This window comes from Amphiura filiformis, chromosome 18 (genome assembly GCF_039555335.1).
Source record: "Amphiura filiformis chromosome 18, Afil_fr2py, whole genome shotgun sequence".
Lineage (NCBI taxonomy): Eukaryota > Metazoa > Echinodermata > Ophiuroidea > Amphilepidida > Amphiuridae > Amphiura > Amphiura filiformis.
This window is the reverse complement of record NC_092645.1, coordinates 61,431,075-61,447,988: the sequence shown is the minus strand read 5'-3', so window position 1 is coordinate 61,447,988 and position 16,914 is coordinate 61,431,075. Positions and strand designations below refer to the sequence as shown.

General features: G+C 37.4%; 2 protein-coding genes across 3 annotated transcripts in view; one reads left to right on the top strand and one right to left on the bottom strand.

The window, feature by feature from the left end:
- Positions 1-508, bottom strand: part of LOC140138896 (metallophosphoesterase MPPED2-like) — a 73,463-nt gene extending 72,955 nt beyond the window's left edge. Inside the window, 1 exon segment of the mRNA XM_072160678.1 lies at positions 418-508. The gene's annotated coding sequence lies outside the window, so the exon portion shown is untranslated.
- A 5,261-nt stretch (positions 509-5,769) lies between these two features.
- LOC140138894 (uncharacterized) lies at positions 5,770-16,852 on the top strand. Of its 2 annotated transcripts, XM_072160677.1 has the most exons (9): positions 9,497-9,629; positions 9,873-10,101; positions 10,498-10,574; positions 11,218-11,408; positions 11,870-11,983; positions 12,445-12,681; positions 13,065-13,223; positions 14,095-14,278; positions 15,064-16,852. In XM_072160677.1, the coding sequence occupies exons 2-9, from the start codon at positions 9,968-9,970 to the stop codon at positions 15,366-15,368; spliced, it is 1,401 nt and encodes a 466-aa protein (XP_072016778.1). In that variant the 5' UTR covers positions 9,497-9,629; positions 9,873-9,967; the 3' UTR covers positions 15,369-16,852. The 2 variants fall into 2 exon arrangements, 1 of the variants encoding a protein (XP_072016778.1); XR_011857079.1 differs by lacking the exons at positions 11,218-11,408; positions 11,870-11,983; positions 12,445-12,681; ... (1 more) ...; positions 14,095-14,278; positions 15,064-16,852 and adding exons at positions 5,770-7,126; positions 7,891-8,113; positions 8,655-8,923 and having other exon boundaries at positions 9,417-9,629.
- The last annotated feature ends 62 nt before the right edge of the window (positions 16,853-16,914 follow it).

Sequence of the window (16,914 nt, the reverse complement as noted above, 5' to 3'; positions counted from 1 at the left end):
GTACACAAATACACATGTACAGGCAGCAGTATACACCTGATACATGTCATTACTTCACACAGAAGGAAATACCGTAAAATTCCGTCTACAAGCATATATATATATGCCTCTAAAGTCTAAACGAGGTTTTTTTGACACAAGAGACAAGAGGCAGACACTCTCAACAAAAACGTTATTTGGAGTTTGAACAACTATATTACTGATAAAGGCGACTGTACAAACAGGTATATTTGTAAGACCAATCTATTGCAATGTTTTTGAGAAGGGTATTGGCCTTTCATATCTTTCGTTTAAAAAAACCCCTCGTTTAGAGGCATATGCTTCTAGACGGAATTCTACGGTACTAGTAAATAAATGTCCAAAGCTAATGTTAAATATGGTACCTCCGCCATAAGATTAGAATAAAGTAAAACTTACTATTTTGATTCCTTGTTTTTAAAACTTTCCTTCCTTATAGACAACACGGTTTTGTACACAGGTATGCCTTACATGTATGCCTAGTCCTTGTTTATATCCTTATCAAGAAAACTTTTAAAATGATTAATAATTGTGCAATGGACTGGTCAGTGAAATGCGGCACTTCCCTGGTGAAATCTTGTCTAATTTTAGCTATGATGATATGTTTACAAATTGTTACATCAGTCACTATTTCAGGGTTCTATACTGGTGCAGGGTTAACAAATACATTCAGCCCAAATCGAGAGGTCATATCACAAAAATATCACCCAATTTTTAACTTACCCCTTGGATTCTATGGGACAGAACAATACTATAAATTGCTGGGGCCAATGTTATAAAATGAGAGTCACCAAATTTTTTAAACCATTGGTTTCTTTAGGACAGGAAAGGATCAATATCAAAGTGGAAATCTTTCTGGTCCAATTGGGCTACAAAACTGGAGGTCCGGCAACTCTGTACTGAGTGTGCAATCAACCTAGAGAGGTGTGTGTCATGGTAGATAGAAGGAAGTCCTATTTGACAACTGTAAAGCACCATTTTTCATGAAATGAAATTTTTGTGATTTGGGAAGAACCCTCATTTTTGCAGTATGAAATATTTGGTTGAGTCACAAAGTGGGGTTCCTTTTGCATTTTGTCAGTAAATTTCAAGGATCACAACCATGTTGCATTTGAAACACTCAAAATTCACAAACTATATTTTAAATATAGTTATCATAGCAATTTCAGTAAACAGTCCAATCTTTCCAAAAATGGCAATAAACTTTAGTAAATTTCAAGGATCACGCATCATGTTGCCTCAAAATTTACAAGCAATGTCAGTAAACAATCCAATCTTTCCAAAAATGGCAATACATTTAATAAGTAGCAGATTATTGGGCACAAGTCTTTTAAAGCAGATAAATCCAAATGCATGATAAAGTTGTCAAAATATACATAATAATCATGCGGCGTATTTTGGAGGAGGGCTTTGGGCGCCATCCCCGGGTAAAAGCAGAGAAGGCCAAAATGAAGAAGCGGCGGAAGAAGAAGGGCGGCAGAATAAGGGTGACAAAAAGAATTAGTAAAAGAAAAAAGGCGGAAAAACTTGAAAAGTATGCAAAATTTTGAAAAAATTGTACTATATACATCAAAATGTGTTGCATTTAGGGCGCTAGCACTTATAATCCTTTTTTTTTTGCTCTTCACTTTTTCAAACCACCACTTGAGGAAGGGGCGGCAAAATTGAAAATTTCCTTCAAAAAAAAAATTTGAAATAAAAAAAATGTCTGCATTTCTTTTCTTTCAAATTGTGTGATTTTACAAATGCGCACGCAAACTTTGAGACAAACCTTTTTTGGGGGCCTATTAACAAATCCACTTTAATGAACGCGATCACCATCAGGTCCACTTCTACAGTGACACTGACTTCTACAGTGACTGTAGAAGTTAACTTTTCAAAATAAGCTCCAAACTTGTCCCACGGTAGTCATACCCCACTAGAACTTGAATTCTTGAGTACATGTATGTGTAAGACTTTGAAACCGTTGGTTAATTTTTTCAAAATAAGATCAAAACTTGTCCCAGGGTAGTCATCCCTAGAACTTGAATTCCTGAGTGTAGTCTCTGAAACTGTTGAAAAACATAATGGCTGAGATTACTGTGAAATACTCCTATAATATGGATATCATTGTAATTCAAGAAAAGAATAGCTCAAAATCCAAATCTCCCATCAATTATAGAATAAACAATTGAACATAAATATTGGCATATATTTTAACTCCAATTCAGTTCTTTGAAAGCTTGCCATTTCCCAAGAATTAATATAATTATAAGGAAACATCCCGGGGAAACATTATATATTGTGACATCTTTTATCATTGAAGATCTCCTTAAAATAAGCAAGCATTTGCATGCACATCAGGAAAAATGTAAATTTCCCGGTACCCAATAATTTTGTGAACCATATTTCCCATGAGAATTGACCAAGAAGCAGCCCATGCGCCGCGTTAGCGGCACCAGGAGGGTGTCTGAGGTGGGATGTGGCCCAAAATTATGCGATTTGGAGCACCGTTTTTCATATTTTGGAGCCATGATCGAGTCAATGTTGTGTGTTTAATTACATGCAAACCACTAACTAATGTTTACCTCTTCATCTACATGTATCACATCACATTTATAAATGCATGGTTTCCATGCATTTATAATATGTGATAGATGAAGAGGTAAACATTAGTTAGTGGTTTGCATAAGGATAACACCCTGTAATTACATGTATTTTGTAACTTTTTTGGTTTTTTCCAATTTTTTTTCCTTCAAATTAAAGCCATATTATAACATTTTCATACAAAATAGATTAGCATTTATTTGCCATAAAATGTTAGTTTTACTGTCAGATATATCCCTTTTATTTTTGAGCCGACCAACTACGGCAAAGCAAAGAAAATTGGAATTTACTACCAGCGCATATATGTCATGTACGTACCACTCCTTCGGTCATGTTATGGTACGACCCTTTGTTGTGTAGATCACCGTCCCGCACGCCGTGTACGTACTGTGTGTTATGAACATCATGTATGCGATCGACTGATAATTCCATCGTAATAATAAAATGCTGATTCCGGCGTTTTATTCAAAATCTCGGATTTTGACAAAACTACAGCACCTATAGAGTCTTGATTTTTGCAGGGTATATTGGTTTTAATAAAGTACAATATAATCGTGTAAAAATGAATTTTAAAATTTCAGTGAGGCGTCCTCCTCAGCAAATGTTGTAATATGGCTTCAAAACTGTGAATGATCCTAGCACATCAGAATAGTTCCAGTACAGTGGTTCTCCAAAGTCGCCGATAAATTTCATAACAAAAAAACAAGGCGGTTCTCGAACCACGAGTCTCGCCTGCTTTCGTGACCACCTGCTTTCGCGATTACTTTAGTAAGAAAGCACATGTGCAAAATGGCAGCTCTAATGCTGGTTTCATACTTTCATGTTGCTTGCCGCTGATCGGCATGACGCATGAGCAGTGCAGCTACACGGACATAAACAAGGCTTACGATTGGCTGATGTATGTGTATAAAATTAGTCTCAGGCCAGCCGCCAGACTGTATGTGGATATCACAGGTTTGTTAGGATCGACGAGCGTCGCAGGCCAACACAATCTGGTAATTCTGGTTGTGTAGGAGACTATCATTGTGACGCCCATGTTGGAACCCAGTTGGAACCATTGGAGTACGGAAGAAACAGGACTGAAGCAATGTTTGTACCGGGCAAGTATCGGGCATTTTTCAACACACAGACTGCTACAAATTCGTCCAGAGGAAATAAGCAAAGGGTTGGGAATCGCATTTTTAACTTTGACTATTAAACTGTTTCGGAGTTAAGGCCAAGGGTCGCTAAAAGTAGATCATTTTGGGGCTGTGTCATGTTTTGAACAGAGTAAAAATGACTACTTTATAGTTCTTAGAGAGACTTGCATTACCACGCAGCATACTTCATATTGCATGCGTGAGCCACACATACATGTACATTTTTTTGTACCATTGGAGTACGGAAGAAATATTCATTACAGGACTGAAGCAATGTGGCCATTTCTATGTTTGTACCTGGCAAGTACCAGGCATTTTTCGACATAGAGACTTCTACAAATTCGTCCAAAGGTAAGCAAAAAGAGTTGGGGATCGCATTTTTAACTAGATATGACTAAACTGTTCCAGAGTTGAGGTCCGCTTTAACCCTATTCTATTACCGTACCCCCTATCAATTTCGTGCCATATGGCACGAAATGGCTTAATATGCATGTAAAAAAATTATTTACACAAATAAGGTCTTATCTTTGGAACAGTTTTGATCATTTATCACTTCTCTATCAACAAAACACCTTTTTTCCTAATATAACTACCATTAACACATCATAAAATGGTTTAAAATGTTGGAAACCTGTATATTTTGACCATTTTTAAGCCAAATTTTGCCCTAAATATAGCCCAAAAATGTCCATAAACTTTTAAAATATGGTCCAAACTTCCAAAGTAACTCGGATTTCTTTTTATTATATGTAGAAACATGGCAGTGTATTTAAAACTGCATAAAAATGCCACATTGATGTACTCATACACTTCAAAATTGTAAATGAAAATAATTTTTTGATCATATTTTGCTATGAGCTCTAGTATGAGGAACCCATACCATAGTAGCTCTGCACAACGGTATGGGATGAAGTGTATACAAAAAGCTAGTGCAACGTTGCACTAAAAAATACAAGGCTCCTGTAGCTTAAATAGTTGCATGCAGTGTCCGAAATAAGGAAAATATGGAGGTTATCCCGAGGATAACTAAAGCATGAATTCTGCTTGTCCTCAATACATTTTGGTTGTCCCCAAAATGTCATTAAATGTGTCATACCTTTGGAGGTAAAATATAGTGGTTGTCCAGGGGATAAGTACATAGCTCAATATGGTTGTCCCCAGTGATTTTTGGACAAGAGGACAAGAGGATAAGTGCTTATTTCGAACACTGGTTGCATGTTTGTCATTATATTAATTACATAGTTTCTTGTACTTCTTGCCGGGACTTCTTGTCTAAACTCTTATGCTTGTAATTATAATTAATACCCCATTATTTATCCAGAATAAATAAAAATTCATTAACACATGATCCACATCGGCGCACCAAAACTGAGATGGCACTTCAGTGCAAACTTAGATAGGGCAGTTAATATTTAAGTTTGTGTTGCAAACTGTATGAGCTCATTAATTATTCATGAGCTAATTTGCATAAAATCTACATAATTAAATATTAAGCTTGTTTTTCTAAAAGCTTAAAGTCCAGGCTTGCCAATGGTATGTGTGATGTACCCTGTATAATTGTGTATCATGAAATAGGGGAAGTTACCTTTATAATCATGCAATAGTTTGTTTATTATTACATCTAGGGGAAAACCCAGATGAATGCAATAACAACATCATTTATCAAGACTATTTATGTCAAGGGGAAATCCCTGAGACTGTAAAGAAAGATGATGACATCACAGGAAAAACCCACAGGAATTCACCGCTGTGCATTAGCGCCATCAGCGGCCGTTTAGCACCTTCTCAAACGACTGGACCAAGTCTACGAGCGTTGACAGCAGACAACAACAACAATATGGCGACGCCGATAAGCTTTTTGTTTACATGAGAAACGACTCTGCACACGGCTTATTTACTCGTTTGAAACTTAAATTTTCACGGATACATTAAGAAACATATAAATGCTATCTTAAAATTTATTTGAATTTACTCTGAGTGAAAAAATTGACTAGCACAAAACCATCGTTTTTTTTTTTTTTTTAGCTGCTGTGCACCGAGTCGCCGAGTCCATTCATCCACAGTGGTAAGTTTGTTGACGATATTTTTTAACTTTCTTAAGTTTTCATAGCATTTTGGTCACCATAAACATGAAAGTATAATAATCACTTAAAATAATATTCATTCAAAATGTATTCACCCGCCCTATAGCGTAGATTATACATCTTTGAAAATAGCTATTTTATGTACGGTACATTATAAGCTTACTTCTACTACAGTACTATCATGACTATTACGCTCACTTTCCTATTCAGTGATGATGACAATTTTGACCTCCTCATTTGTTTACAAACAGAGGTAGATATTAAGAGTAGATATACTCTGCTTCTGCTTCTGCTTAATTACTCCTCAACGCTACAATCGTAACCAGGCGAGGAGGGAATTTTTCAAGATTTTTCAAGATATAAGGCCTGTCAAACACTCAAGTATCAGTATGGTGCACAATAGAGTGGACATGAATAGGGTATTAAAAAACTGAAGTAGGACCATGCCATCAAGATTTCGAATGGAAGCACTTCAGCCCCCCGGGTTCAGACCCAGAACACGATCATGTCAGTAATTAATATTTTGTTCTTGGACTTGGGAATGATTATTTGGACTACAGTTCTGGTGACTAATAATAAAATGGGATGTACAAGTACAAGTAGACATAAGATCACACAATAAATTTTAAAAGGGACAAGAATCCCATGAGTAATTTCAACAAGTCATTGACATTGTGATGTACTGATAGCCGGAGATCAATTTTGCAGTCTTTTCCTTTAGACAGTGGGGTACCGTGGCCGCTGCTGCCCCTGGGGGCTGAAGGAAATTCAATTTTGCCGCCCCTTCATCAACAGCCGAAAAAATTGATGGAGTGTATGAAAACCAAATAAATACTAATATGCCTGAGTCAGCCCTAATGTCAGCTATAGGCCTATCACTGTCCAAGACTTAGTCTATTGCAGTTCCTTTTTTTGTAAGTGTATACTCTAAAATAGATCATTACATTTTAAAAGTTCAAAAACAATTTGCAATACTTTTACTTTGCCAAACATCATTTCAGATATCATTATGGAACAGCACAAGCAATATTTATCTAATATGTGCCGCATTTGCGGCAGCAGACTACGCTCCTGGCATCAAAGAGCCACAAACTCAGGCTGGTCCTGCAAGGCGCTGCTGAAAGCGAAAGAAATTAAGAAGACGTTTGGGATTGAGACGAGCACGGACCATGCAGATGTGCACCCATCAGACATTTGCGGTAGCTGTGATTCTGCATTATTATACAAGGGTTACAGCTACCGTAAACTGGTCAAGTGGAATGGCCACACCAGTTCCTGCACAACTTGTGCATTATATAGGTATGTTGAAATTTACAAATGTTTTACTATTCATGAGGCAGAGTGCTTTTCTTGCTTTGATGTTTGTCAGTGTGTGCACCACTTCAAAAAAATATATGCATGCATATATTTCTGCACTTCAAAATCTATGCTGTAAGGGGCTGTGCAATAATTATGACCCACCCCCCCCACCCCCGAGGGTAAAATTTCATACATGTCCCCTTCTCGGCCCGCCAAAAATCGCTTGCTTCCCCTCTCGGCCCGCTAAAAATCTTTGCCCCCCCTTTGCACATGCCAAATCTTTGGGATCCCAATTTGCAAATTTATCTATATACATGGTCATGTTGCGAGCGCAGCGATCAGGAAAATTTGCATAGTTAAGCATTTCTGTACGGGTTTCCTAAGCCTTTTTAAAGTATTTAATTTAAAAGGCGCCCCAAGAAAGTGTGCTAAAAATCAGCTTGCCCTCCTTCTCGGCTTGCCAAAGATTGCTTGCACCCCCCTTTCGGCTCACCAAAAATTTCTTGCCCCCACCCAATTTTACCCTCCCCCAAGGGCTCATAATTATTGCACAGTTTTCTGGCCCAAAGCAGCTACCAGCATTTTTGTCAAAACATGGTCAAACTCAATCCATTTTTAGAGCAAATTAAAAGCAATCCCAATAACTTGGGTCATTCATGCCTCCAAAACAGGATCAATTGCAGGTGAGGTACTTTTTATCTGAGAGGATTGTATGTCATGGCGTGATGCAAATGGTTTGAATGGTTTTTTTTTTTACTTTACAGATCGCAAGCAAAAGGCGGTAGACCATCAAAATACCAGAAGAAGGCAGCAACAAAGCGAAAGTCTCGCAAACAGCTGGAGGCAGCATGTGATCTGCTTCTAGCCAGCCAACCTGGCACTTCTGATGTGGCCGACAGCAAGCTGAAAAAGGTGGCAACAATGATTGTAAAGGACATGCTAAAAGACTCAACAGATGACGTGATACACCTACCAACAAGAGGGCAGGTATAAACAAAGTTATTTTTCCACTAAAAACAACATAGTTGCCACATTGAAGGTGTTACAATTTGAGGAACTAAGCCTAGTTCAACATCAGTATTTGAAATTAAATTAACACACAAATTTTGAAATGTAACAGTCAAACAGTATGATGTGATATTGTAAAACAGTTGGATTATTTGTAGGAACACTATGTGGTAAATAGTTCTTCAGAGGAGCTTACTCAATTTGTATTTTCAAATTATGTGTATGTGCTACACAATCCCATATTAATTCACAATAAATTGAGACCTGCTTTACATATTTATTTGTACCAAGAGGATAAAAGATAATGTGTCATAATGTATGGATTGGGCAATATGTTGAGTAGTGGATGCTGGTGCTATTGGATAGGCAAAAGAAAACTAAAACTGCTTTTTTTTTCAGAAGAAATGAAGTTAAAAACCAATCAAATTACATTAATTCTTTACAAGACACACCCACTGAATTAGTAACTTGGGTATCAAGAAGGAAAACATTCTCTTTACATATCATTTTGTTAATTTAGAAGTTAGCTCTGCAAAAAACAACAACCCCAAGGAAGGGCAGCAAGGATGCAAGTGCCCGCACCCTACGAGGAAGGAATAAGAAGATCGACCTGGCCATCCGGCAAGTTAGTGGGGGGGAGTCGCATGCACAATGTCAACTTCAAATATACGTTCAATCAAAAAAGGAGCTGAAGAAATTCATCAAGAAAATTCGCATCCCCAGTGGCCATGAGCTTGCAATGAAAGCATCGATGGGATGGTCTTGGGGAGCTATGAGGAAGCTGAAGAGGTATGTGAGCAATTGCAGAGAATTCAAGCATATACATTGTAATTATTAATTATCGGATTCAGCATCAAAATGTTATGGGAATTACCATGCGCTCAACCAGGGCTGTCAACTCTCACGCATTGGCTGTGAGTCTAACGATTGGGTCACTTTCTCACGCCAAGGTAATATAATCTCATGCCTAGGTAGGATTCTCACACAAAAAGCTGGAAAATGAGTAAAATCTCACGCATCGTCATGAATAATTTGTAGTTCCTACCCCCCCCCCCCACCCCCCAAAAAAACCACCCATTTTTATTAATATTTTCAGAATAATTTTTTTCGACATTATGCTCACAAATTGCATCGTAAGATAGCAATAGAATGATTGAAATGTGCTTTATTTCTACCATGCAAGCACACCACACAAAATATAATCTAATGTTAACCCAATAATTTATTTTACCAATGGCAATGGAAATAAAGAAAATTAAAATTTTTGTGTTTTACTCTACAGATGGTTGAAGAAGTATGGAGTGGTGATGGTTGGAGAGAAGGTGACGAGGAAGCGGCGAGCAGGCGTGTTAGAAGGAAGCGAACTACAGGGGAAAATGCACCCATTTCTTATCAAAGATGAAAAATTAGGAGACACCAAATGTGAAGAGAAGGCCCTAGTTTTTATACCAGACCTCATTAGCCACATCAAGAGCAGGCTTGACCAATATGACAAGTATGTGATTGTGATTATTTGTGTTTGTATTCAATGATGACCGGACAGATGGAAGCTTACTGCGCAATATCAAAATGATGAAAGGGTACTCCTAAACAAATAACAAAATAAAAATAACAAAATGGGCAAGATTCCTATAAACATTGTCTGGTAACAGTTTAGCATGTAACTCTAGTCAATATGTTGTAATGAAAAAGTATGATACATTGACATTCTTTAATATTGATCTTTCTCCTCCTCTAGACATAACTTGCTTACAAGCATGCAGCCCAGCTTGAAGATTGGTGCCGATTTTGGCGGTGGGACAACCAAATTTTACTACCAGATTACAAACATCAATGATGCCAACTCCTCCAACAACACTATCGTTTTCTGCATTTGACGCATCTGAGTCAGTTGCCAATCTGCATCTGGCTCTTGATAGCTCTGGGTTAGTCCAGCAGATAAACGATTTGAAGAATGAGTCATGGAGGTAGGCCTTTAGTTGAACACCTTTTTTTGTTAGATCTTGGTTCTGAACTTTATTTTGAGTTAATGTGTATCTGATGTCCTGTTGGAAAAAAAGAAGCTACATAGGTTCCAAATTTTGTATCCTGGGCTGGTGTTCAGGGATTTTAACCGCATGGTCTTGCTATTTGTCAGAAACTCTTGCAAATGATATGAATAAACAATTGCTACATGATGTAGTCCATATTCAATAATATTGTTATGCATGGAAAAAGTCACTTGTTGATTTAAAAATTTAATAACTGAAACAATCGAATTTCACCAAATGTCTTAACATATCTCAGGTATCAAGAGTTTTAGAACTGGGAAAACAATACATGAAATATAATGTATTTTTAATCTTTTTACCTTTTAATAATAGAGGGAAACCATTTGAAGTTTCTTTGTGTGGCGATTATGAAATTCTGAGAAAATTTCTGGGGTTGCAAGGTGCTTCAGGTAAGTCGGTGTAACTGTAAAATTGTTTCCTTACAAATTGTTGTTTCCTTACAAATTACATCAAAATTAAGGACGCACAATGTATTTTTCTTTTATCCTACACAGAATTGTACAAGCAAAATGAATCATTATGTAGTTTTTTATGATGTTATCAAATCTTCAGCAAAAATCTGAAATAAAAGTATTATTTTCGAGACCCAGTCGTGTATCTTTAAGTCTGATACACATAACTGGTAGGTTATGTAGATACTATCATTACAGGTAGAAATAATGGTATCTCACCGTATCTGTGTTATATACAGGTGATAGCAGTGGCGTCGCGTGATATGTGCCCCCGGTGATCTTAAAATTTGGAAAATTGCCAAAAAAATGGCTTGTGCCCTCCCCTTCCCCATCAGACCTGGTGCCCCCCAATCATGGCCGCCATTGGCCGGTGCCTCATGTGTTGACTCACGCTACCCCACTGGGTGGTAGATACAGGCGATATAGCTATTAAAAGAATAATAATTGAACTTGAAGGAAAAAAGGCTTTCTAGATCAAATCATCATACTGGTGAATTACAAACATGCAAATGTACCAAGGTCTAGCTTCTACAGTATTTTCCCACATCAAATAACTATCCTCACTCCTCTCTGATTTCAGCTACATATCCTTGCACCCATTGCCTGGTTCACAAAAACGACCTGAACAAGGACATCACCAGCACACCAAGGACCATTGACCAAATTGTCTCTGATTTTGAAAAGGTTGAGTCTCAAGGATTTAAAAGTTCTGCCAAGAGAGAAAACAACAGTATCTCCCACAAACCATTTTTTAATATTCCAATTAACAAGGTGAGAGGGTAAAAACATTTTTTTTAAATAAAATTTTACCATAATTCATAATAGCATTTCTGCAGAAGCATTAGGTGCTATGTAATTATTATGAGCCTTGGTGGGAGGGTAAATTTTTTTTTTGGTGGGGGGGCAAATCGTATATAGACCATTTAAGGTTGGGAATTCGGTATCGCAAAAATTTGGCAAGTTCAAAGTTTTTAGGCAGCCGGTGGGGGGATTTTTTGGCTGAGGAGGGGGGCAAGCCAATATTTGCATAGCCCCTTTAGCCAAATCAACAAAAAATTTTAAATCAAGTTTTTATGAAGAAATGTTAATTTATATATCTTTTGGCAAATGACCCTTTTAAACATTTGGCCCATAGCGGGCCCAAAAGACATGTTTTTATTTGTTATTGCTTAAAGCTAACTGAATACTCCATGTGTTTTACTAAATGTGTTATGGATATGCTTGTCAATCAGGTTTGCCCACCAGCACTTCATATTTCATTGGGAATATGGCAGAAATTCTTCACCCTCCTTGAAAGAGATCTACAAGAGTTGGGAGAAGCCATTGCAGATGACCTGGCTGAAAAGGTAAAAACTCAGTTATTGTTTTATTCCCTTAAAATGCATGGTTACTCCTTTGCCAGATCGGGGTGCTTTGATAGCTGCAGCACACTAGGTATGGATCACAAAAAAGAGCGAGAGAGAGAGAGAGAGAGAGAGAGTGAGAGAAAAGAAAGAAAGATTGAGAAAAAGAGAATGCTTCATTATAAATATATATGGCAGTAAATATTGATGTTTAAAGCCGCTGATCAGTGAGTTTTTTTAACATTAAACTGTTTTGCCCAATATTTATAGATATTTGGTAAATGCAAAATTTTACTTAACAACGCGAGGGAAGTAGTCCTGGATCCATGTAGGGCTAGACACTCACTAAATTCTGATCCTAACACTTCATCTTTTCAATTGCCAAATTCTCATTGGGGAATGCCAAATCCTAATCATGCATAACCATACTTATCAAACCTATTTTCCTTTTCATTTTGATATAGGAATCATCATCATCATCATCATCATCAGTGACATGTGAAGCGTTTGATACCTATGTCCAGTCAATTAAACAAATTAAACAAGGAATTCGTGTCAAGAGAGACAATGCCGATAACCTGCGAAGTGAGGCACTGGACATCGAATTCGAAATGATGTCGCAATCGCTTCTTGCCCCGCAAGAACCAGACATGGAGCAGATGAAAGAAGTGGAAGAGTTGCATCGACGAGCATCCAATTTGGTATGTTTGACATATAAATGTGTAAAAGCTTAAATACAACATTTTGTTTGGTCAGTCATTATCGGGTCATTATCATTAATTAATATTGCATGTTTTGACCACCTAAAATAAAGAAGTTCTGTCCAATTTGAAATAGCACCCAATTGCATTCAAATCCAAAACTTTGTCATCACCAGGTGGAAGGTCTAGTTAAGCCTTTAAATACTAGTACAACATTTTGTTTGGCCTATCATGTCTTCCATGGGGTGTATGGATTTCAAATGAAAAAGCCCAAATCAATATGTCAGTTTTGCTCAATTTTTATGATTAATTTGACAAACCACTTATTTTGTTAAAATTGTAAATGCTGGTATTAAATTTTCAATTAAATGTTTATCCTGTAGGAAAAGGAAGCAGATCTATTGCGTTCAAAATATAGCTTGGAAGAGTTCCAAAATCCACTTCTTACCAAATTAGATGTGACCCTCAAAGAGTTCAAGGTGCGGCGGCAAGCCTACTTTGGTAGAACTTTCTGTGGTAACCATGTGGATAAGTGCCTGAAGGTATGTAGGCCGAATAATATAGCAATTAGGTTTACTTCCATTAATTCATAACTTCATTAATATACGCAGCAAGTGCGATCCAATCACAGATAATAACTTTTAAATACGCGGACGCAAATGCAGGTCATTGAAAAAGTATAATGACAGCGTCTCAAGACGTAGGTAAAAGTAACCTCTACAATGACCGTGTTATGTGACGTGTTATGCGTTCGAAAAATTTACGCGGACGCTGGCCGCCGTATTTGTACATCGCATGATTGCGTGCTAGTGTGATTGGTCGCTAGTGGTATTTCCTTAATGGGCTATTCAATTTTTTACAGGGAAAACACCAGATAAAGTTAAAATTGTGTTCTGTTTTCAAATTAAAAGAAGAAAAATAATGTGACGTAAATTGAATTTAAAAAATGAGAAGTGACGGTTATGAATGAGGTTAATGACTTTGCATCAGTAATTTTTCGGGTATTTTGAAATATCTAAACAATGTGATTTGGACCTCGGAATATCCCTCGTGCTGCGCCCCTCGGGATATTCCTCGGTTTCAAAGCACAATGTTTTTTAGATATTTCATAATACGGTATACCATCAAACAACTGATGATGCGCAGTCATTAACCTCTAATTAGAAAAAAATCGCCATGTAAGAAACACATTTTGAAGTGAAATTTGTATTACTTTAGTACCTTCCTGGAGAAAAAAAATTGTCTAGATCTACACTTTATTCACACACAGAAGCACCACACCCACACCATGTTGTTAAAAACACATACACATAGGACTATAAAGCATACTTATTATTATTTATACACTGTCCAGCTCAACATTCACATGCAGATCGAGACACACATTAATACTTTTGATTTTTTTGTTTCTAGCCTGAAAACTACACCCGTTTACTTGAGAGTGTTGTTGAAGAGACGCGGAAGTTGGATAGCGATATGGAAGATAGGGCTTCAATAATTCAGATGAAATATTTGGTGCTCTTCGAGCATTTCTCCAAATGTCATCGGCATTACAGTCATGCCAGACCAGTAACAACACAAGATATTGACACACTAGGTAAGAAAGCCGAGGGGGGGGGGCACATCAAAAAATTTTTGGTGGGTATGCTCCCCGGAATTTTGAGGTGGTGGGTCTTTGGGGGCTGACGGCGTACCGGTAAAAAGGGGGTCTTTCGGAGCTGCGAACCGGGCTGCGAACAAGTAAAATGGGTCTTTTGGAGCTACGAAAATTCAAAATAAAGGGTCTTTCTTGGCTTTTTGGTTGAAAATCGCCTGAAAAAACAAGAAATATGAGGAATGAGCAATTTTGGGGTCTTTTAGAGCTGAAATTATTAAAATCAAAGGTCTTTCAGAGCTTTATTTTGGTCAAATATAGGGGTCTTTCGAGCTGCGAAACCCAAAAGGGGGGTCTTTCCGGGGAGCATACCCGTATGGTCATTTGTGTTGAGTGCCCCCGGGTAAGAAAGCAAGGTTCAGGTGAAAATATGCAGTGATTTATATGTGAACCCACAAGCCTCATAACATTTAACAATATTTGGCTGACCACTACATGTACATGTAGTATTGTGGCCCAAGACACACACACCATATCCCCGTAAACCATTTTTAGCAACAATGAGGAACTTGCAGGTAAGAAGTGTTTACCCTATTCAAAACACATAATAAACCATCACAGTGAGGATCAGGTCCCAAAGTTCTTGTAGGGGTAACTGAGCCAATCAAGCAGTTATGAGCCCCGGGGAGGGTGAAATTTGTTTTTGGATTGTGTGATGATGTGATATGTATAATTACATACTTGGAAATTATCATCAGATTGTATTCATTTTCTTAATTTCTTGACAGAAAGAGGCATCAAAGACTTAATGGACCATTTCCTGAAGAAGTTTCCTAATGTGAGAATTACACCAAAGATGCACCTACTCTGGAAACATGTCCCATGCTTCATGAAAGAGACCATGCATGGGTTAGGAAGGTATGGAGAACAGGGGGGAGAACAGCAGCACAAAATATTTAATGAGCTGACACGTCGCCTCCAAGGTATACAGAGGGGCCAGAAGGAGCCAGAACTGCAGCTACTCTTGTCAGTCATGGAGGAACATATCATCATCACACACCCAGATATTCATGTTAATTTTATGGAGGAATAATTCAGTTTTTCTGTATAACTGAAGTTACTGTACATGTACAGTAAACTCTTATCTCACCCTGTTTATGCATGTGTGCAATGATGCTTTTGCCATTTTTGTTCAAGTTGAGGTCTTATCATAGAATTAAAACCAGAGAACCAGGACTCGACCACCATCTTGATACAGGCATGGCGCAAAAATTTGGGGGTATTCGTTTTCCCTCGGAATTCGCTCGAGGCATTTGTTGTCATGCAAGCACGACATGGATGATAGGCGCATTTGAGAGACGCACTTAATGCGACCTGTACGCAAGTACCAAGACGCTTCAGATGAGACTTAGAATTGTTTTTGTTCGTCTCCAGCACCTTTGTCAAGGACCAGAATACCCCAATTTTCTACCCATAGCTGACGGCGCGATTGTACGTGGTGGTATAGGGAGTCCCGGATCTCCTTTTCTAATTCTGTGGGTCTTATTTATAATAATAAAGGCATGAATTGACCTTTTTGGTAAAACCTATAAGCCTTTGTGAGTACACCTGAGAACTTGTCATTTCACGTCACGCAGAATGATGTGTGCATCAGCGCAGATATGCGTGATGTCAAATGACGAGTTCTCAGGTGTACTCGCAAATGCTTATGGGGTTTACCGAAAAGGTCAATTGGTTTTCTGGTGCATAACAACACAAAATAGTGGATAGTAAGATTTGTTCACAATGTGTTTGTATCTCACATTGATGTCTTTACCAAAATAATCTGATTCCCAAGTTTGCATAGATGAACTTTTTTCCCAATTTGAAATTCTATTCATTCAGTGTCGACACATTGATATAAGGCTGTTGAGCTGCTCATACCCCTTAAAGTGCAATAGATTTTTTTTTAAATTTTAATTTTTTTTTATGACCAGTTTGGAAGGGAGAGATCTATAATGCACTCATATCTATCATGTGTATTATGCTTGTCACTTTTGCTGGGTCTGGCACACCTTGTCTAATTTTTATTGTTTTTTGTTGTTGTTTATTGAAACGCCATAGAATGAATAATAAGTTATTATATGTTGTTGTGTATTTGAGATTGAGACCTGTAATATTTCATTAATAACCATGCTGTTATTTGTGTGTATATATAAGTTTCTGTATACATTGTACAATTTTGTATACGGATATTTTCTTTTTTTAAATAATGCAATATGCTTAAGGTGGTACTACAACCCCTGATAAATTTGCATCTAATTTCGCATTTTTCTCAAAAAATAACTACACACTGGTCACAAAAGTTATGTACTTATTATAGGGGCAAGGAATCCAATTACTTCACTGAAATTTCAGTGATTCAAGATAAGTGATTCATTATAATTATATGTTAAGAAATGAGGTACATACATGTACTAGCGGTACCTCCTTTCTTATCATAAATAACATACCACTTGTCTTGAGTCACTGAAATTCCAGTGTGTATAGTAACTGGATTCCTTGCCCCTATAATAATTATACATAACTTTTGTTACCAGTGTTATTATTTTTGAAAAAAATGCAAAAAATAGTCACAAATTTATCAAGGGGTGTAGTAC